The 22,577-nt window shown below is 41.1% G+C and overlaps 1 protein-coding gene across 1 annotated transcript in view; it reads left to right on the plus strand.

Moving 5' to 3' along the window:
• The window catches only part of ADARB2 (adenosine deaminase RNA specific B2 (inactive)), a 406,044-nt gene that overhangs the window by 303,908 nt on the left and 79,559 nt on the right, over positions 1-22,577 (plus strand). The window contains exon 4 of the mRNA XM_045006327.1: positions 12,716-12,830. Coding sequence (XP_044862262.1) covers positions 12,716-12,830 — 115 coding nt within the window. The remainder of the gene's footprint in view (positions 1-12,715; positions 12,831-22,577) is intronic.

Here is a 22,577-nt window from a genome sequence, read left to right on the forward strand (position 1 = left end):
ATTGTACCCACCTCACAGGGGTCTTCTGAGGCTTAATTAATGTACTTCGAGAGGCTAGTTAAAAGGTGTATTATAAATGCAAAGCATTATGGTTTACTATTGCTTTATTTGTTTATTCATTTATTATTTGTCTTCATCTTCCCAAGAAGTTATAGTCCTCAATTCTGTACTACAAAAATGTGGCTACGGTGGATAAGGCCCATATCTCATAACATACTTAGGCATGTCAGTCCCAGTCTTAGACTCCATTGTGAGCCACAAAACTCCCACTCAACTGTAGGTGCCTAAACTCACCCATTGCTTACATTTTTTTGCAGTAAAAGTTTCCTAGCTGCCTAGAGCATCTGCACTGCTGCCTCACTCTGGGCATCTGGGTTCCTAAGCTCCAAAGCAATCAATAAACCAGAGGAAGATAGTTGTCCATCCACCTGTCTCACCTGCAGGGCCTGATCTGGTAGATGCTCTCAGAAGTCACCTCCCACTCGAAATCTGACTACCTGCAGAAGAAGAGGTGGTAGTGCCTCCCTTGTAACTTTTAGTCCCGTGAGGCAAGCACTCACCTGGTCACAACACTGACGTTCCTTTGTGAAGCCAGACCTAAATCACTTATGACAAGTATCTGCAGTAGCTAGGATGGCAATCTCCTACTCTTAATGTAGATCGAGTGGGTCCTACTTTCACTAGGAATGCTGTGATAGATATAATGTAGATATTGCACTATTAACGGCCAAATTCAGCCCACCACTTCCACATACATGTATGTAGATGAGAAAAGCTCATCAAGTGGGGTATAGCTGTTATGCCCCATTATGAGTTATCCCAGGATCAACAGAATTCATACTCAATCACCTCCCAGAGCTGGTGCTCAGAAGCAGTTTTCTGAGGCAAGGGTTAGTGCCAGGGGAAGGCATCATCAAATTTTAGTGCAGGTGCTCCCAGATTTGGCCTTATCTGCCATACAGAGATTACAACTGCTTCTGACAAAATTACCTGAGCAGAGAGTTCCATATGGGGGTGCAGGCAGATTAGAATATGGACTCATATTAATGCTGCCTTTTCAGCTTTAGGGCCAGATCTTCCACTGGGGTAAATAGACTTAGCTCCATCAACTTCAGTAGAGCTATGTGGATTTATACTAGCTGAGGATTTGTAAATGTGACCCAAAATCAATGAAGGCCTGGACTTTGCCCTTGGTGACTTAAACAAACATCTTTCACACCCCATGAGATGCCATAGGATTTTGGTACCATTTGTTTGGGAATTTCTCCTCTGCCAAACAAGTATAGCCCCAGTTGAAATAATGGCCCTGACTCTAGCTTTTAGCATAGCTCACAATACAAAACCACCTCAAATAATCTTGTTTGTGAGGAGAAAAGCCCACAGCTGAGGTAACATGAAATGTAAATTGCCTTAACACCCCTCCAGATCAAGCAAGAGGTCATTAAGAAGACTAGAGGAGGATTTCTAGGATCATTACGCAAAATGAGAGCATGCACCTTAATAACAAGAAAACATAGAAATCCAGTGTCTTTATAATGACTGCCTTTCAATAGACTGTGTGTCTCACTATGTAGCAGTTATGAAGGGTGTATTGTGTGATCCTTTGCTGGGTTCAGCAGCTTAGAATAGATGAGATTTGTTTTAGACACTGTCTGCCATCCTTCCATATGTAACAAAGCATATGTGTGATGTGGAATGCTGTTAATAGTACAGCTTTTTAATGAGAGCCATGAACACACGGGGGTTGATTTTCGAAGTAGTGCTCATGGGATTTGAGAATACACTGTTCTCGCACTGCTTCGAAATTTACCCAAGAGCCACTAACTAGTCTGATTTTAGTGTTGGAGCAGACCTTGAACACTCAACAGTATTGTTTGTGACAAGGGTATAATGCTACTGTTAATTTCCAAAGGATGTTTTAGTGCATGTGAGAAAGACAAAGCAAGGAAATAGAAAACTGAAAGGACATTTCTCGGATGAAGCATTGACTTTATTAAAGAGATAGGGCTTGTAATATGAATTTAAAATCTAATTTTTATAGAGTATAAAAGGCTTTTTACAGAGTTAGCCATTCCCAAATGCTGGCAGCTTTATAAAGCTTTTATCTAGTTAAAGGAAACTCATTCGAGCTAATTTAATATTGGTAGTGGTACAACAGCTTGACACCTGAGGCTTGTCCTAAAGCAGTCACAATGTTGAGAAGTGAACACTGCTTCATTGTTTTGAATTATTCAGCATTTACAGCCAACCTTATATATGTCCCTGTAGAAAAAGGCTTTGGGGTTAAGGATCAGTTTAAAAAAAAAAAGCCCACAACCCTTCCTTTCTGGCATTTGTTAGCAGGTGCAGTATTGACTTTAAGAATGATTCTGCAAACTTGGCATGGACAGTCTTCATTACCTAAGCAATAAATGCAAAACTGTACTCCGAACTAGCAGAAGCTGGTCTCCTTTAGGGAACAACTGCTTATTTCAGTGGAGAAGCTTGTTTCTCTAAATTTATTGAAATGGTACTCGTAGTGAAAGCAAGCCGAATACAAACAGTAATGAATCAATCTCAAATGGAGGGGCTCATCCGTTAGCATCCTAGCATTAACGCTCTAATGTGAATTTAAAGATTCCAATTAAACCTAGATGCAAAATGTTTTACAAGTAAATAGCAAACTGTAGTTTTTGGAAGAGATGGGAATTTTGGATTTGACAATATTTTTTTGTTAATATTCTCATTTGTATGGGTTCCTGAATACATGGTATGGTCTGGTTTCAGACAAACTAGTAAGACCAGAATGGTTTGTCAGGAACCAGCAAATTCTTAAGGTTCACTGTGGCTGCTAATGACCTTCAGGAAGCACACAGTGGATATGAACAACTTCTAGAAGTTGGACGGATTGCTTTTTCAGGTACAGTTTACAGCCATATGCCCATTCAAAGAGCCTCATCCAAGAGTCAGTGAATTCAGTGGAAAGCCTCCCATTGACGTCAGGGGGTTTTACAAGTAAATAGCAAACCGTAGTTTGGACCAGGTGAAGAGTCAGGTTCCAAAGGTTCACAGGAAAAGGGTCCTCAACACCCCTCTCATTTCCTTCTCCCACACCCATCTTTGTATCTTTTCCATCCATATCTTCCTGCCTGGAATGACCTCTCAACCGCAGGGAGTCAGCTTCCCAACTTCTTCCCCCATAAAGCCCTATTTTTTCTGTGAAGCCCACAAATTAAAGTAGTCAGAGTAGGAATTTACTGAAGTGACTCCTTCCTCTGGGTCTTCCAATGTTTGTCAGTCTTGTATTTAACTGTAAACTCTGCAGTGCAGGGACTCTCTGGATCCTAGAGTTTCATCCAGCACCAAGCACATTGTTGATGCTTAACAAATAATCACTAATGATATAAAAATAAATAGACTAGATTAGCTTATGTGGAAATATCTCTACCCTGGAAGGGACTGAGGAACAAGCAGGGTAATAGCTCCTTAGCAGGAGAGGAAAGATTGTCCAAATAAGAACTGCTTTGCGAGCAAGAATTTTTTGCCTAGTCCCAGCACAGTTAGCTGAGACAGCAGAGGTCAGATGAATAGATCAATGCCCTCACATGTGCAGAACAAATACAGTTTGTTTGATGATTGCAGAAATATGGAATTTACCATGAGAGCTGCACCACATATATAGTTAAAACACTCATAATAGGTCTACTGAACAGTTTTTCTTGCTGTAGGGATTCTTCTGGGCAAATCAATGAGAGCAGCTCATCTTTTTTATCAATTTTGGTCTGAGAAACTTGAGGGTGCTCAATTTAAAAATACATTATTTTTATTAAAGCTTTGGTTGGAAGTACAATGCAGGGATGTGTAACAGGTTACATATGTGCACAGCTCACTCTAATAAATATGATTAAGTAGACTCTCCTGAGTTGGGATGTACACAGGATGTGTTCAGCTGAAATGAAAATATATAGTCGGACAAAATAAAATAATGTCCATGTGACATAAAACAAAGTCTCTCTCCTCTGGTCCCTGAGGGATAAACCAAAGCCAGACATAATGATCGATACCGTATAGCAGTTATGATCAGACAGAAATAGTCATTGCACATCTCCAGGAAAGAATTACAATGAGCTCCCTGGCAGTGTCCTGTCCCTTCAGTAATACTGTATAAATGCCTCTGCATGTTAAAGAAGGTCTGAGTTATGAAGGGAAGCAAGGGAATATCCCTATTTTACATAGGGGGAACTGAGGCACACAGTAAATTAAATCAGTGTCACAAAGGAAACGTGATTAGGCTCAGTATTGAGCCCCAGTCTCTTGAGTCCTCAGTCTACTGCCCTACCACTCAAACCACCTTCCTAATAGACTGGCTGTCTTTTAATCTATCTATTTCTTTGGTTTCTATCATCAAAGTATCTGAGTGCCCTTCCACCTGAACATAGAACTTCCACTCATGCCAGAAGACAAGGATGGAAAGCAGCCTATGACCCTTTACCATCTTTTCTTCTCAGACCTGTATCTTCCAGATGATATAGTCCATGGAAAGAAGCTGACTAATTAATTGACTCAAGGATACCGGTGTTAGGAGATAAATTTCCAACCAGCTATGGAAAAGTTATTTCCAAGCTCAGACCAAAGTGTACTGGGTAGCTAGTTGCTACATACCCTGACCACTTTGTCTGCCATTTAGCCCTATTCCACAAAGGGCTGATGAGATGTATGATTTGATGTCAGATACTTTAGAAAGGTATCTCTTTATAATTCAAATCCTCTCTGCCAGTTTTTTCTTCTATTGGATTCATGAAGAAAAATACTGATTCCTACCTTCAAAGAGGGAACATTTTCTGCAGTTTCTGTTATCAGTGAAGGAGGTTGTGAACCTAATTCCCCATTCCCCGTGCTCAACATTTACCCCCAAATGTCAGTAATTTACTGCAAAATAGAGTACTTGGGAGACAGGAGTAACAGAGCCCTTTGTGATATCTGTTTAGTAGAATATTTCATCCCACCCATATGCAAATCTAACCTTTCTGATATTTCAACCCTATAAACCCAAAGACAGGATTTCAATAGAAAATATTTACGAAAGGCTTTCTCCTTTATAATCTATTGATTTTAATATCCTTACCACTCCTGTTGAATGTCAGTTTTACCCTGAAGACTGCCCCTGCAAACTTGAACACATTTAATTATTTATACCATTTGGAATATTAGTGCTGAGAAATGAATAAAAGTTTTCGGTTTTGTAATGTTATGATCTAAAGTTTGATTTTCCTCTGCGAAGAATGCTGGTAATTTGATATTGCAATCAGGAGTTACAGAAGGGTACAGATGACACAATTCAGCTTGAAAAAGAGTGACATTTATTTTCCACCTTATTTATGTACAGTAACAAAGAGCTCTTTAAATCCAGTGTTCCATTTTAGAGTATACTTTTGCAGCTACAGATTCAGAATTATCTGTATTCTTTTTTTTTTAAAACTAGGCACCTAACTGAAGGCTTATTTCTGCCATCAATTACACATATGCAATCTCCATTGATTTCAGTGCGGGTGGGTAAGTGTAACTGACAGCAGAGTTTGGCAGATCTAGTTTGCCTTACACACATCACTCACCTCATTGACTAATGCAAGCAAGGTTTTGATGCTGAAGCTTGTTTCTGGCTTAAATTTTCTGTTCATGTAGAAAAATCAAACTATGGAACATATGGAAGCTGTGATTTAAAAAGCAGACAGACCAAAAAAAATGTGTTCTGAAACTTAGTATGAGAGTTTAAAGAATTTGGTGAATTAAAGGTTTGTTCTGCTAGAGAGCCAGATTCTGTCGCCCTTTGTCAGTGGGAGTAATACCTTACTCTGTTGATTTCAGTGGGACTACTCAGTGAGTAAGGTATTACGCAGTGTACATGTGACAGAATCTGAGTCCTGATTCAGCAAAGCGTGGTCTTAAATCCCACTGACTTCAAAGGTTGAAAGTTGAACACATGCTCAAGTACTTGGCTAAATCTGCATCCTAGCACACAGGACCTAAAGTAAAGCCTGCTGAAGTGTGTTCTCTCCATTGACTTCAGTGGATTTTGGATCAAGCGCAAAGTCTGTAGGAAAGCTCATCTCCTAGCTATAAGTGCTATACATAGTGCCCTTCATAACCCTAGATACACCTATACATAGTGCTCTTCATACACCTACATACACCTATACATAGTGCCCTTCAGGAATTGGACCCTGTATCAGTAACTGTGCATTCTTGTGGATTTTCAAAGCACTGAATGTCAATGGTCCCCTCTCCCCCACCCCAAGATTTGCAGTCTGTTTATGCCATTACACTTGTAGTTCAACTACATGCTGTCCTGCTGGCTATATAGTTCACAATGAATATTTCTATTTTCTTAAGTTTTTGCATCTTCCTTATGGCCTGCCTTTTTCACCAGCTGTGTGATTGTCATACGGAGATGCCAAGATCTATTCTGCTCTTTCATTTAATCAAGAAGGGGACTCTTGTTTTCAGTCCTGATACATGGCAACTGTAACCATGGGTGTCACCAAATATAGAGTTTCTCACAGATGCGTTTCATAAAGCAGAAATGTCAAAGACTGGCCCCCGGCCCCCGCCTCCCGGTGTGCGTGATTTTAAAACTCTTTTGATGGCAGCCAACTTTTCCTTGCCAATATTCCTAAGAATCCTGGTGATGGAATTGTCGCCAGGCTCACGTTATCCTTTGATACTTAGAATTTCTTGGCTTTTACACCATTGGCAAGTTACCTAGCTATATGCCTTTTAGTGATTTAGGACTGTTGTTTAATTGTAAAGCCATGACCAAGAAAGTTTATTGGCTGGAATACCACGGATGCCTGTGAGCTGGAGGGGATAAGTCTGTGCAGCACTTACTTCCACAATGTTCATCCACTGTTTATTAAATCCACAATTTGGGTTTGGTTTTTGTTTGTTTGTTTTGTTTTAACGGAAAGATTCAAACCTAATGTGGGGCCTGATATAATGCCACTGAAGTCAATGTAAAGGCTCCGGTTGACTTGATAGATCAGGCCAATGATGCTGTTATGGTAGTTTATGTTTCAGTATGTTGTAAGAGCGGGAGACCACACATTCTAGGACTGGGAGTCAGGATTGTGTTCTATTCCCAGCTCTGCTACGAAGTCACTGTGTGGACCTGGGCTCATTCCTGCAAGGTACCGAGTACCCTTGTAATGAACTACACACACTCAGTTCTCATTGGAGTAAATAGGAATATGAGGGCATTCAGCACCTCGCAGGACTGAACCCTTAATCTCTGTATACCTCATTTTCCCCATCTGCACAAATAGAGATCATGTTGCTTATCCACCCATGTGAAGTCTTTTGAGATCTGCAGATGAAAATTTCTATATAAGTGACAAGTATTAGCATTATATTGTAGCTCTTCGATTGCCTTTTAGATTAGGTCTTGCACTACTGCCTGATGCTTCTGACTCTTACTGTATTTTACAAGGACTAGCGTATGTCACTCCATTACTTCTACATTGCATTAATTTTACTGGCATCCTGTTCAGCAATTTATTCCCAAACAAAAATACTCTCCTGACTTATCTTAGCTAAGAGGCTTCACATTTAATGGATTTCCTATTCTTTAAAGTCCCTGGTCACTCTTTGAGATCAGTGAATGCTAAATTCCTTATTGTCCCTGAATGTTATATGAAGTCATGTCATTCTTTTGCCTTTACTGAGTCTCTTTGCCCTCTGGCTTTAGAATCCACTGCCAAATGAGGTAAAGAACGTTCCGAGTTCTGGGATTTCTAAATCCAAAGTTAAAAGTTATTTGTTCTTTTGAGCATTTTTAAAATGAGTCTTTTAGGAATTGCATGTGCCTCTAAGCTAATTAACTCTTAATGAGCACAAAATGCCTTGGGATGCTTATATGGAGGGCACTGTGGAAATGCAGACAAGGATTGGTCTGTAATACTGTGGGAGATTAAATGGATGATTTGAGTCTTTTTAAGATGATGGTGCAGATTGTTTCACTGAGACATTCCATTTTTAAAAAATTCTAAATGAAGCTGATCAGATTTGCAGTCCACCCTATGTGAACCCAACCATAGCAATCTTGGGTGCATATTTTTATTTTCCTGTATGGTTTATTGTTTTTTAAAATATGGAAAAAAAGATTAGAAACAGAGTTTTATATCATGAAAACTGGGCAGTATTAGAGTGGTCACCATATAGAACTGGAGTTCAGGGCAACTGGGTGCTCCTCCAAGCTCTGAGACTGATGCTCTTGGGCCCATCATTTACCCTTTCTGTGCCTTAGTTCACCCATCTGTAAAATGGTTACAATTGTATTTATATTACAGGTTTGCAGTGAGTCTTAATACATGTATGGATATTTAGTGTTTGGGAATACTTTGATAAAGGTATTATTGTTGTTAATATTCATAAGTGCCAAGCATTATTATAATTCATAGATTGATAGTGTGTACGACCAGAAGGGATCATTAGATCATCTATTCTGACCTCGTATATATCACAAGCCATTACATTTCATTCAGTTACTCCAACATTGAGCCCAATAACTCAGGTCTGACTAAAGCACATCTTCCAGAAAGGCATCCAATCTTGATTTCAGTACAGAATGAGATGGAGAATCCACCAGTTTCCCTGGTAGTTTGTTAGATGGTTTATCACCCTCACTGTTAAAAATTCATACCTAATTTCTCATTTGAATTTGTCTAGTTTCAGGTTCCAGCCATTGGTTCTTGTTATGCTTTTCTCTGTTCGATTAAAGAGCCCTTTGCTAGTCCCTATTTTCTCCTCATAAAGGTACTTATACACTGTAATCAAGTCAGCTCTCAATCTCCTTTTTTTAGCTAGACAGGCTGATTATTATTATGGTAGAGATTTTCCAAAGCACAAAAGTGAGTTAGGCTCACTGCTCCCATTGACTTTCAATGGAAGTCAAGTGTCTAACCGCCTTTTAACTTTTGCTCAAGTGACTAGGGTGACCAGACAGCAAGTGTGAAAAATCAGGATGGGGCTGGGGGGTAATAGGAGCCTATATAAGAAAAAGACCCAAAAATCAGGATTGTCCCTGTAAAATCGGGACATCTGGTCACCCTACAAATGACACTGGGTTCCATCCCAAAGAGTTTACTCAGCAGATGCTACTTAGATTTGCAGACTTTAAGGGTGTTCATGTGCACCAGAGTTATTACTAGCAATATGAGTTATTTTATTATTAACACGCATCCACATAGCACTGCTTCACTTCTTCTCAGAACTAAAATAGCTCAGGGTTCAGATTTCCTGTCACTAGTCTGAAGTGTCAGGTGCCTAAATATATGTGTGTTTATATATATAAATACTGATGATCTTTTGGCTAACATTAAGCTGAGGATGTGACAAGACCCTGTCTATTACTCTGCAAACATTCCATGGCATGTTTGCAGACAATTCTTAGCACTTATATCACCTTCAAAATACTTCTCAAATATTTCATGCTCGCAACAGTCCCCTGAGGTTATTAAGCATTATTATCAGCCATTTTATAGACAGGGATATTAAGAGATGGACAAGAGAAGAAACCAAATGAGAGTTACACAGAAAGTAGGATGTAGAAATCAGGAACACCTGCAATCAGGAGTGGCGGAAGGTCCCAAAAAGTGGGCGGGCCACCAGCTCCTGAATGGTAGCCCCCCCCCCCCCCACAAGTCACCCCTTCCCCCTGCGGTGCTACCCCTGCCCCCCAAACCCCTGTCCCCGCTCTGCCCTTTCTCCCCGAGCTCCCACCCTCACACTACCCATTCCCCCAAGACCCATCCCTGGCATTATCCTTTCTCCCAAAGCCCCCACCCTCACCCCTTCTCCCTGAGGCCCTGCTCCCACACCACCTCTTCCCCCACAAGACCCTGCCACCTCCACCCAGTTGCTCACCCTTACAGCCGGTAAAAAGTGGTGGGGGTATGGCCCCCCATTCCAGTGCCCCTGCTTGAAATCCCATGCTCCACTAGAATGAGGGCCATTGAAGATACCCCTACACTGCAGTCACACGGTACGATTGCAGTTGGTGTAGACATTCCCAAACTAGCTTTGAACTTGCTAGCTCGGATACCAGAGGAGTGAAGCTGCAGCAGCAAAGGCTTCAACGCGAGCCAGGCCCATGTATAATTACAAGGTTCCAGGTGGGCTTGGACAGGCTGCACTGAAGCCTGTGTTGCCGCAGCTTCATTGCTCCAGTACCCAAGCTAGCTCGAATAAAGCTAGCTCAGGTATGTCTACGCAAACTGCAATCACACTATGTCATTGCAGTGTAGAATGTTAACCCTGACATGCTGACCACATTCCAAGTGAATTAGGCACATAGGTCCCTAGTTAGTTAACTAAGGTGTATGGGTACATGACTAAATCTTTGAATGTGCTGATTTTTGATGCACTGAGCATCACAGCTGTATTAATGATATCTATAGTTTTTATTACTGTTCAATATTTATATTTTGGTAGTGCCTAGAGACCAACCACATCAGGGACTAGGGTTGCTAGATGCCCAGATTTTGACAGGAAAGTCTGTTTTATTTGGACTTTTCCCAGATATCCAGTTTAGCCCAATAACAGTGAATGGCAATAACTGCAGCTTAATCAGGACAGTGTTCATGAAGACTCTTCTAAATCGACCAGATTGCTCAGCGATTGCACGATGCCAGTGAGACCCCAAGAGATCTGATGCCAGAGCGCAATTCTAAGCTTGAGTCTTGTAACACAGAAGTTGCCAATTGAAAGAGTTTTTGTTGTTGTTTGTTGCTGAGAAAAACTTAGGCACCTAATCAGAGCAGCCAATTAACAGGGCTGTCCTGTACAGTGCTTCAGATAAGAAGATCAGTGTAATCTGCTGACGGGCCACAAAACAGTTTGTGTACATTGACCGTCTGCCCGCACAGCCGCCAGCCACTCCCCGTGGCCATGGTTTGCCGTTCCCAGCCACAGGTTGCCCACCACTGGTTCTGATCTATTTTCAGTAGCCCCCTCTCTGTGTTGTGGGCGAAACTCTCTCAGATTATTCAGACTGGAACTCTTAATGTGGCTTGGAGCACGGAACAGAGTAGGGCCCGATCCTGAGAAAGGCTGAACCCCCTCCTCTCACTGCCTATTGATTTCAGTGTGGCGGTGGTGCTTAGCACATCCCGGGGGCAAGCCCGGCTGCTGCCCAGTGTAGCCCATACCAACACAGTGCTGCAGGGCAGGGGTTACTGCTCTTTTGCAGGTACCATCCTTTGTGTGAAACATAAGAAGAGGTCCCTCCAGCTGTTTCTAGTGGCTGTCTACGTGGAAATTAAAAATCTTAGGATACGTTTCTAAAAGAGTTGGCGATAACCCCGAAGTCATCACTTCTGTTCTCTTAGTTTCACTGGGCCATTAAAGGCTCTTCTTAAATGTGGAAAAAGGAGCTTCTTGTGGCCTCTCAGAGGCAACACAGGACTGGAAAGGCATCTCAGACTTTGCTTGGCTAGGACCCGGCCAAGGGACAAAGTAACTTTTCTTTACATTTCGTGAAGCGCTTGAAAGCTTTGCTAAATTAACATTCATGAACAACAAAAATACTGAAAAAAAATCACTTAGAAAATTAGGTGACTCCCCCACTGTTCAGCCCACTGTTAAATGATTTGCCGGGGAAAAGAAAAACTTTTTCGGACAAGTAAAATGCTCTCAAGACTGGTACATTTTTCTATGAACTAGCCCTGGGCCAATTACCAGAAACAAAATTTGTCAAATTCTAGGTCTTTTTCTTGAGCGCTAAGGATTTGATTCCAAGCCTAGTCAAAGTGAGGCTTCCTATTGATTCGGTGGGCTTTGAGTCAGCTCCGAACATGGACTTTCTCAGGATATGTCAACACTGCAATAAAAACACCCGTAGCATCAAGACTCTCAACTCAAGTCAATTGACTTTGGCTCATATGGCTCAGGCTGCAGAGCTAAAAATAGCAGTGTAGACATCCCCAAGCCCAGGTTCTAAAGCCCACTCCCCTCATGGGGTTTCAGAGCCCAGGCTCCAGCCTGAGACCAAACGTCTACACTGCAATTTTTAACCCCTTAGCCAGACCCCTGTGAGCCCAAGTCAGCTGACCTGGGCCAACCTCGACCATGCTGTATGTCTTTTGTTGCAGTGCAGATGTACCCTTAGAGGCAGCTAGTAGTCGTTTATGATATTGATAGTCTTCTAGGGCCGGGGTTCTCAGCCTTTTTCTTTCTGAGGCCCTCTCAACATGCTATAAAAACTCCACGGCCCACCTGTGCCACAACAACTGGTTTTCTGCATATAAAAGCCAGGGCCAGAATTAGGGGGTAGCAAACAGGGCAGTTGCCTGGGGCCCCACACCACAGGGGGCCCCCACAAAGCTACATTACTCAGGCTTTGGCTTGAACCCCCAGTTATGAGGTTCAGGGCCCTGGGCTTCACCCCAGGTGGCAGGGCTTGGAGCAGCGGGGCTTCAGCTTTCTGCCCTGGGCCCCAGTCAGTCTAATGCTGGCCCTATTTGGCGGACACCCTGAAGCCTGCTTGTGGCCCCCCGAGGGCTGCGGTCCCCTGGTTGAGAACCACTGTCCTAGGGGACCATTCTTTTTACCTTTTTGCTGAGGTAGGTGGAGCTTAATTCTAAAAGGGCAATCTCAAAGGCAGAAGGCTGGTTATTAATCTCCAGACACACGCAAGTGCTTCAATCAAAGAAAGTGAAAGATTCCTTCTGATTGTGTCTTTCAGGAGTTTGCTGATTCCATATATCAAATGGTTACACAGAAGTTTCAAGAGTTGACAGACAATTTCACCTCCATGCACGCACGCCACAAAACCCTTGCAGGAATTGTGATGACCAGAGGTAAGATGCCCTTTAATTTCATTATTTTATTTTATTTTATTTTCCTGAAGCATTCTTCATGAATAAGGAATGTATTATTTACCCAGTCCACAGTACTAAAGAATCCCTTTACTCCAACACAGAAAAATATACAGTAATGAGAGAAAACAAGCGTCAAATATTTAAACTTCGAGCAGGTGCACAAAAAAATGTATTGACAGTAGAAATACAGATACATTTATAAATATACCATTTTCTCTTTATTCATGGAAGGAAATGCAGATCTGGCTAATTTGATTTCTTCTGATAGGGGTTCCTTTTTAATTATCAATAAGAAAAATATTAGCTCTTTTATTTATTTATTTGTTTGTTTGTTTCTTTGTTTATTATTTTTAGAGCTGGAGCCATTTAGTCGTAGGTCTAATTTAAGACTGGCAGGTGAAAACAAATCTCGGCCCATTTCTCTTCCACTCTAAGTAAGCTCAGAAACCTAAGGCTTTCTATTCTGCTCGCATCTAAACACAGGAAATATTCAGTGAGGAGACGCTTGGATGTTCAGTTCTGTTAGCCTCTAAACAGGGGATGTACTCAACCTGAGAGCATATACTACAAAGACATGTTCATCAGGTGGATAAAAGCATTGCATAAATGGCCTTACTTTGTTTGTTTGCATAGGAGTGATTACCTCGTTTCTGGGTACCTTATGATATTTATGAGAATGTCACCATCTCAGATAGTGCATTAAACATCATTCTTACTCAGAAGTGTGGAGCAGTAGATAGACTTTAGATATAAGAGGGAAAACTTGGAGGTGAGAGTAATGTATAATTAATCCAGGCTTTTCTGTCTTGTTCCTTTCAGCAATTACCTTAGCCGCATTCAACAGGGGCAATTGTGCGTATTGCAGAACAGCAGGCTGGAGATAGAATTACCTACCAGGTCCTTTCAAACTACAAATTCTACATCCTATAGACTAACACATAATTCCACGTACTTGTTGCCTCCTATTGAAAGGGAAAGCATGAGAAATCAGCATTAGAATCACAGAAATTAGAGACAGAGTTGGCCTAATAGTCTTTTCCACCATTTGTCAATGCAGTATTGCTCCCCACCTATATTTCCTACTACTTTGACCAACCTACTATCATTATTGTTGTTTGTATTGTGATAGTGCCTAAGAGCTCCAGTCGTGGACCAGGACCTCCATGGTGCTAGGCGCTGTACAGAGAACAAAAAGATGATCCCTGCCTCGAAGAGCTTACAGTCGAAGTAAAAGAAATGAAGGGGGATTCAACAGTCAGATAGGGGATCACTAGGAAACAATAAGATAATACTGGTTAGCCCGTTAGGCAATGGTCTCAGTCTACCAACTGTCTAACCAATTTTTTTGTAGGCATTATAGCATAGGAAAAAAATTAAGGGCCTTGACGCAGGACAGTGAGGGAGCTTTGCACGTGTTTAGGGGAGCTCGTCCTGAGCATGCGGGGCCTCAAAGGAGAAAACATGAAGTTGTTTCTTTGAAAAAGTCTAGTTGTTGGTGTCCTGAGTAATGTGGCTTCAATCACTTCAATCACTTCCACTTGCATCCGACAAAGTGGGTATTCACCCACGAAAGCTCATGCTCCAAAACTTCTGTTAGTCTATAAGGTGCCACAGGACTCTTTGCTGCTTTTACAGATCCAGACTAACACGGCTACCCCTCTGATACCTTCCTTTGGGAGACTGCTCCACAAGTGACTCAATCTCATCATCAGGAAGCTTTTCCTAATATTCAGCATACATTTTCCCATTTATAACTTCATCCCATTCATACCCATGGTGCCACCCTAAATAACCCTTCTGCTTCCTTGGGACCCAATCCTGGCTGCCCTTAAACAGGCACAGTAGATCCAAAAGTACCATAAACAAAGCCATTAGGTCCATGCATAACCAAAATAAACACAGGAGTAGGAGGGGTGTAGTGGAACATGTCCACTGCTCCCTCCAGCTGGACATGGTCAGTTTGTACTGGTGGCTTTGCTTCCTTGTGTGGGGAGGGTGGGGAGTTTGAAGAGTCCTTCCTCCAGCTCCTTTTGAATTTAACACGAGTAAAATCCTTTAACTGGGATTTTATTCTCTTGCACTTCACATTTCTCCATAGTCAGCACAAATCCAAGAAACAAATATATTTAATTTATCCTCATCGGTCCATTCCTCCAGACTCCTCATTATTGTTTTCCCCCTGAATTCTCCCAGTTTAAATTGTCTCCAATTTGTCATTAGATTTTACTGGTTCTAAGGAGCCCCCCAGACTGAACTCACTGCTATAGGTGTGCTCAAGAGAAGATACCAAGCCAAAAGCAGCCTTATCTGGACACATTCCCCATGAAGATTTGAGTCCCTTCTTGCATGAGCATATCTGCAAACCCGTGGATAGGGAGGATTATTTGCCATGTGTGAAACTACATTCTGTTCTGTACTTGCAAGGTTGTGCTCTTTTCCCAGCCATCATTCCCAGAGGTAGCAAGGATCATGAAGTATAAGTTTTCAAAGGTGGTAGGGGTAGATTTCACTCTATCAGCAGACCTATGAATAAGTGCAAATCTCTTGTGTTATTAACATGGAATCTGGCTGCTACCCTGGAGAATTGTAAAAGCTAAGCAAATAATAAATAATAATAACAGCAATAAAAATAACTCTAGTAATGTCTTATTGAATTTGGTGAGATACATAGCTCCCTGCATCCAAAACTCATTCTGTTTTTCCCCTCATTTCAATTTAAAGTCATATGGCTTATAAATAGAATTTTCCATGCTTGTGCTGTTTTCAGGCAAAACTTGTAACAAAAACACAATGTGATTGTGGGATAACTGCCGTTGAGATAATACAGCAGCTCTACAAACAAAACAAAAGTTCAGCAAATTGGTTCTCTTTTCCTGAACTCTGGCATTTTTTTCTGCTTTTTCAGATTACAGGGGAAACCAAAGAGAATTGCAGTTGAGTGCTGTGTCTGAGTTATGTTTTAGCACCAAGGGCAAATTCCTAGCTTGAAGGAAGAAGAAAGAGGGAAAAAATGTAGAAAATGATGTTATTGAGTGGCTGTGAGTTTTCAGTAGTGATAAATTGCTCATAGGAAAACAGAATTTCCATCCCACAGGAAATTCTGACATTTCAAAATTTGTTTTCATCCCAAATCTTGATGAAAAGTTGAAATCTTGAAATATTTAGCAAAATGGAAATTCCAAAATATTTTTATTCAAAAACATCAAAACGACCTTGTGAAAGATTTCATTTCCATAATGCTGAAATATTGTAATGTAATATACGTGAAACAATAAACTCAAAGCAAAATGTTTCAACACTATTAGAACAAAATGTTTTGACATTATCAGAGTGAAATATGGCAACATTATTGGTATGAAACAAGAAAATTGAAAGAAATCATTCTGAAAGTGTCAAATTGGTTGAAATCAGCACATTCCCATGAAATATTTTGATTTTGACAAAATCACATTTTCCAATGGAAAACTGTTTTGTGAAAAAAAATCAGCCATCTCTAGTAATAATATAATCCATAGAGAATCACAGAAAATAAAGATCTACCCCTTTTCCCTCCAGACTCTTCTGAAATAAATTGTTAGGTTTATTCATTAGTGTAGCACGGGTTGGCAACCTTTCAGAAGTGGTGTGCCAAGTCTTCATTTATTCTCTTTAATTTAAGGTTTTGCCTGCCAGTAATACATTTTAACCTTTTTAGAAGGTCTCTTTATATAAGCCTATAATATATAACTAAACAATTGTTGTATGTAAAGTAAATAAGGTTTCAAAATATTTAAGAAGCTTCATTTAAAATTAAATTAAAATGCAGAGGCCCCTGGACTGATGGCCAGGACCCGGGCAGTGTGAGTGCCACTGATAATCAGCCTGCGTGCCGCCTTTGGCACGTGTGCCATAGGTTGCCTACCTCTGGTGTAGTACAATATTAATGTGAGGGCCTTATTCTCACCAGTTTTACACTGGTTTAACAAAATGGTTTGTCCAACTCACTTTTACTTCAACTCAGAAAACTAGAAAGACAACCAAGACAGAACTGTATCAAATACAGACTGTCAACTCAGAATATACATGTTTAGTACTTGCTGAGCAATTTTTCAGAGGAGGCGGGTGGTATCAAATGCATATTAAAGAAAGGGTGGCTAAATTATCTGGAACAAATTCACATTATGCTGTAGACTAGCATTGTGCAAAACATTATCTAGAGATGGATATGAACTGGAACAGATCCCAAACCCCTCCAACTTTCAGGCAGTTCAGACTCTGATCCAAATGCAGCATGTCATAAGATGATGTGAACCATTTTGCACTTCGCGAATATTGGGATCTGGATCTAGAGTGAGCTTTGCATCTCAGAAACATCCCTAATGTTGAGAACTAATTTGAAACTGAGCCCAAGCTCACTGAAAGCTTGGGCCAGGTTCACTAACCTTTCTGTGACCCTGGGCTTCATCTTTTGACAAACCACGTGCACATGCTATCTGGCCCAACATCCCCCAGCCTTGTTGAGTTCTTCTGGAGTGGGGATGAACTAATCACCTAGCACTTTAGCCCTTACAGTCCAACCCATACTACATATCTGGGCCACATAAAAATTGCTGTGATGGCAATAAAATGTCATCCTTATCCCTTTGGTATTTTGACATTTGTTTTGGTCTTGTCCTATATCTCTGTGCTAGAGCTGTGCAATCCACCACCTCCATATTGCACTGTGCTGGGAGGGAAGGGCAAAGGGGAATGTAGATGGCACCTTTGCCAAAGAACAACAGGGCTTGTTCCTCTCCACCCTTCCCCCTGTACCTCCACATTTTCACTATTGTAGGCTAGAGGAAGAATGAGGCCACATTTTCAACACTAGTGTTAGTTTATTTGGAGTGTAAAGTGATATTCGTATTCTAGAGGCAAGTGTAAAACAATGCTAAATTGAATATTTTGTTCAAGTGGAGAGTTAAAATGGGAGGATAATGCCAAACTGGACCAGTGGAGTAACTGTTCATTGGATGTCTCCTCTGCCAAGCCAACAGCACCACTCTGGGAAGTATGAGAGCAAGGGAGGCAGGAAAGCAACCCAGGAAGAAGAAAAAAAAGAGAGGAGACTCAAGACAATCTGCAGCTCTAAGCAACACTTCAGCATGCCACCGCCCCATAACAAGGGAACTCTCCCTCCGGGTGTGTCAGGCTTTGGGGAGGGAAAGGGGGTCTGTGAGCCTTCTTGATCGTTCAGTACTTGTGGTAAAAGCAACCTGGTGCATGGGGCTGCAGCACCAATGAGGTTTGGCTCAGCCCTCCCTGCTGCCCTAGACAGAACCTATGCCACTGCCTAGTTTGTCTATAGATAGAGCATCCCCTGGAGGAGATGAATGAGCACTCCAACAGGAGGAACTTTTCCACTTTGTTGGGCAAACTGCTCAACTGTCAGAGAACATCAGTCCAAAGAGGGTTCATGGCAAATCAAGGTTTGGAAGAAAGACGATCCATTTCTTATGAGAAGTTGATGGTTTAATTAAGGGGGAAAGGGAAGTTACTGTTAAGTGATGCTTTCTGGCTTACTGAAATCAAGTTTTGATTGGCTTCTCATGGGAGTGCTTCTGTGCATTTATATTCCTCCTTTCTATTTAGGGCATACCACGGACACAATGCCTCCTTTTGCACCATAAGGGTGGTGTGCCTCTTTCCCTGCGGTCTGTACAATTCTGTTTCTTAGGCATCATTTGCCGATTATGAAGACCAAACTATTGTTATATTTGTATGTCCTGCAGAAGGGACAAGAGATGAGAGCCTTGTGGTTTTGTAACATTTGCTATGAGACACACAACATCAGAGAACATCCACACTGTTATTCAACCACTAATAGTTTTCTTTGTGAACATTAACAAATACACGTGCATGTGATGGCCATCCACTTGGCTTATACACCAGGGATTGAACCAGGAATGTTCAGAGCTAAAAACATAGGCTGCTACAGCTTGAGTTAAAGAGAAAAGGCTTTATAGTTGTGAACTGCTACAACTTGTATCCTCTGTGGATTAGCACAGAGCAGAACCTGAACCACACACTCTCCAGGGGGTTACACATACACTTGCTCAGTACCTAAAATTACTGGACATGATAAAGAATACCTGTCACTTGCTCCACGGATGATCTGTTATTGCCAAAGTCCCTCTTTCATGAAAAAAAATCTTAGGCCTTGTCTACATTATAGGGAAAAGTTAATCTAATCTACGCAATTTGAATTACATGAATAGTGTAACTCAAGTCCATGTAGCTTAGATCTACTTATCGCGGGGTCCACACTACACGATGTCGATGGGAGATGCTCTCCTGTCGACTCCCCTTACTCTTCTCATTCTGGTGGAGTACAGGAATCACCGGGAGAGTGGACTGCGGTCGATTTAATGGGTCTTCACTAGACCCACTAAATCAACTGCCGATGCATCGATCGCTGCATGTCAATCCTCGGGTAAGTGTAGACAAGCCCCAGAATTGATACAAACAAGATGAAACTGGTATTTAAATACTATTTTCCCATTGTGTTTGATAAACCTTGACAGTTTAAATACATGTGGAAACTTTTTTGTCATCTTTCCTGCTAAAAATGAAGCATTAAGAAAGTTCAGTGCTCTTCACGGTGGGGAACATTCATGGGAAAATGCTAAAAGTTGATTTCTCAATTCAATTTTGTGCGTGTGTGTGAGAGAGAGAGAGAGGCTGACACTCACTTTGATCTTAAAAACAAATAGGGATGTCTTTTCAGTTATCTATATGAAATAAAGATGAACTGGACAAAAGAGCTCTAAACAGCAATTTCATGCTTCGATGAAAGATGGGACATTATCATCTGTTATCTCATGGAATTGATCTTAATAATTGCTAAGCAGAATAACAGAAAAAAGGGAAAGTTTGCAATATGTCACCATGGATCTTTCGAGTCATATTAAGATTAAAAAAACCTGCCCTCTAACTACAATCAAGAATATTGATGGGCAATTAATTTCTGATCCATACTTTAAACAGGGAAGACAGAAACTAGTAAAATACAGCAGCAGATTTGTAACATTTACATTATAAATATGCAGGATCCCAAAGCTGATTCATGTCAAAAACTGGCATCATCGAAACTGGGTAGGCCATCTGCACACATTTTACAAACCTGTCCCGTGAACAATATCCCAGAAAAGTATTAGATTCCGGGTAAATTTTTCAAAAGCCCCAAGTTACTGAGGCTTCTCCGTCCCATTTTCAAGAACCGACTTAGGCACTTAAGAACCTGCATACCACTTTCAGTGAGAATGGGGAATTAGGCATCAAACCTGTTTAGGTTCTTTGACAATCCCACTAGGCTCCTATCTACATCTTTGGGTGCCTAAATATCTTTTAAAAAATCTGGCCCCATGTCAGTTAGGTGCTTTTGAAAATTTTACCAACTCTTTAGAAGTGCTTAAACTCTGTGGTGATGGGGCTCTCTAGATATACTTAGATATAGACAGCTAGGAATAGATTAGATTAGAAACCATGTGCCTAGCTTTGTTTTTTAAAAATTTGTTTTCCTTTGGATATGAGCCTTATCCTGTTCATCTGCAGCTTAGTGGTAAGTACTCCAAACTCTGTAACTGAATGGCTGAATCCCACAGATCTGAATTTCACAATTCCAGTATATAGTGGGCTGAACAGGAACCCCAGACCCAAACACTAGTTTGGGTTTTTAAATCTGGGCTCAAACTAAGATCAGAATTTGGCAGTTGATACAGTCAATAATAGTGTGAAAGAGAAGATGTACATCAAGTAACATTTTAGCTTTACGATCTTGCTTAGGAAATGTAAAACATAGCATAGCCCAGAGCTTTATTTTCAGAAGTATAAGAAAAGGCTCCAGCTAGGCAGAAGGATCAGCACCTAAGCGGAAGGAAACCTTTGCGATGAAACTCCAGCGCATGCAAAACTTCCTTGAATTCAGATTTTCTTAACTCCAAAACTCATTGAAAAATTCATTTAGGTTTGTTAACCTGGGCCCTATTTTCAGCAACCAGGGCCCAGGGTTTCAATGTGGAAGAAAGGGAAGCGTGGCAGTCTTGACCAAGTTGCATTTTGAGTTTATTTGAACCTGAAGCCACACAAACTCAAGATTTAAAAAGCTAGGGGAAAAAAAGACCTTGTCTACACACAAAAGTCCCCAGTGCATATGCAGTTATATCAGTATAATGGTGCTAATGGCAGTACAGTTTATTCTTATGGATAAAGGGAAATAAACTATATTGGTAAAAGGCACCTTTACTTCAGTAAACTGGTGTCCATACTAGGGGGTGTACTGGTATAACTATATAATTAAAAAAATCGTGCCCCTTACCAAAATAATTATATCACTACAAAAACTGTGTGTAGATCCGGCCACAGTTTTGACCCACTCTATTTAGCTAATATTGTTGATCATTTGTTGGAACAGGCATAGTAAAAGAAATGTATAAATAAACTCTCTGGTGCTGGGCCTAAATATGTAAGCTAATGGCCAGATCTAAACTTCAAACTGTAATCAAACTGGTCACACTTGGGAAAGTTTAGGTCCCCAGCCGAACACTGCACCTCAGGCCCATCTCTGGAAACGGTGATGTTTGGGGGAAAATAGAAACAAATAAAGGACAAAGGTTGCTTTTAATATTCAAAAGCTTAAGAAAGTGATAAATACATTTGAAAAAAAATATTTGAAAATCCGTTCCACCTGTGGTCAACAGCAAGCTTGAATTAAGGATTCTGTTTTCCCTACTGCAGGTAAGGATGATGATCTTACCACCACATAAAGAAGTGTAAGAATGTAGCTTTGTTTACTTTGTTTCTGTAGGAGAAACACAAATTTCTGAACTCAGGTATCGGCAGGAAAAAATGTTTCAGTTTACCTTTAAAGTAAAATGGGGGCTTGGCTGTAAGTCTCTGCATGGTTTTATCCCTGAGGAGGAAAATTGTGTTCAGAGTCTCAAAAGGTTGGGGGACGGGGATGGGGAAGAGATGCCTATGTTAATATTGACTCTGTCAGTATTAACTTAGGCAAAGAATCCTGTGAATTTGGTGAGGGGACCAAGTGTGCAGACCACCTATTCCTGCTCTGGTCTGCCTGACCCCCTGTAGATTTTCAACGCCGTAGAGGGGCAGGAAAAGGGAGAATGGTGCTACACCTACAGAGGTAGTATTGTCCCTTTCCACGCTCCCTAGGGGCAAATCCACTAGGATTTCATCCTTTCCATCCACAGAAGGGAGGAATGAAATGGACCATAGAAATTAGAACTGGAAAAGACTGCTAAGTCATCCAGTCTATTCCCCTGCAAGTGCAAGATTGTTTCCTGTAGTACATTCCTGAATGCTTTTTCCAGTCTAGATTGAAATGACTCAATTAGCAGTGGGGCTTTCAATTCTATCCCTGGGAGACCATTCCCATGTAATAGAGCTCATTGTTAATAATTCTCTCCCATTATTCAGCCTGACATTTACTTGCCAAGATTGGATCCCATTGCTCTTAGTTATGACTCCTTGTACCACCCTAATAATACCCCCCATTCAGTTTGCACCCTTCAAATACATGCAGACATTTATCCTATTCCCTTAGTTGTCAATTAGCAGTGCTATACATATTTAATTATTTTAACCTGTTCTGAGTTAGTCTCCTCCACAGCCTCTGAATCAGTTTTGTTACTGTTTTCTGATCTACCTCAAGTTTGTCAACATCCTCGTCTGGCCAATTCTCTGTCT

Source organism: Mauremys mutica, chromosome 2 (assembly GCF_020497125.1).
Source record: "Mauremys mutica isolate MM-2020 ecotype Southern chromosome 2, ASM2049712v1, whole genome shotgun sequence".
Classification (NCBI taxonomy): Eukaryota; Metazoa; Chordata; order Testudines; family Geoemydidae; genus Mauremys; species Mauremys mutica.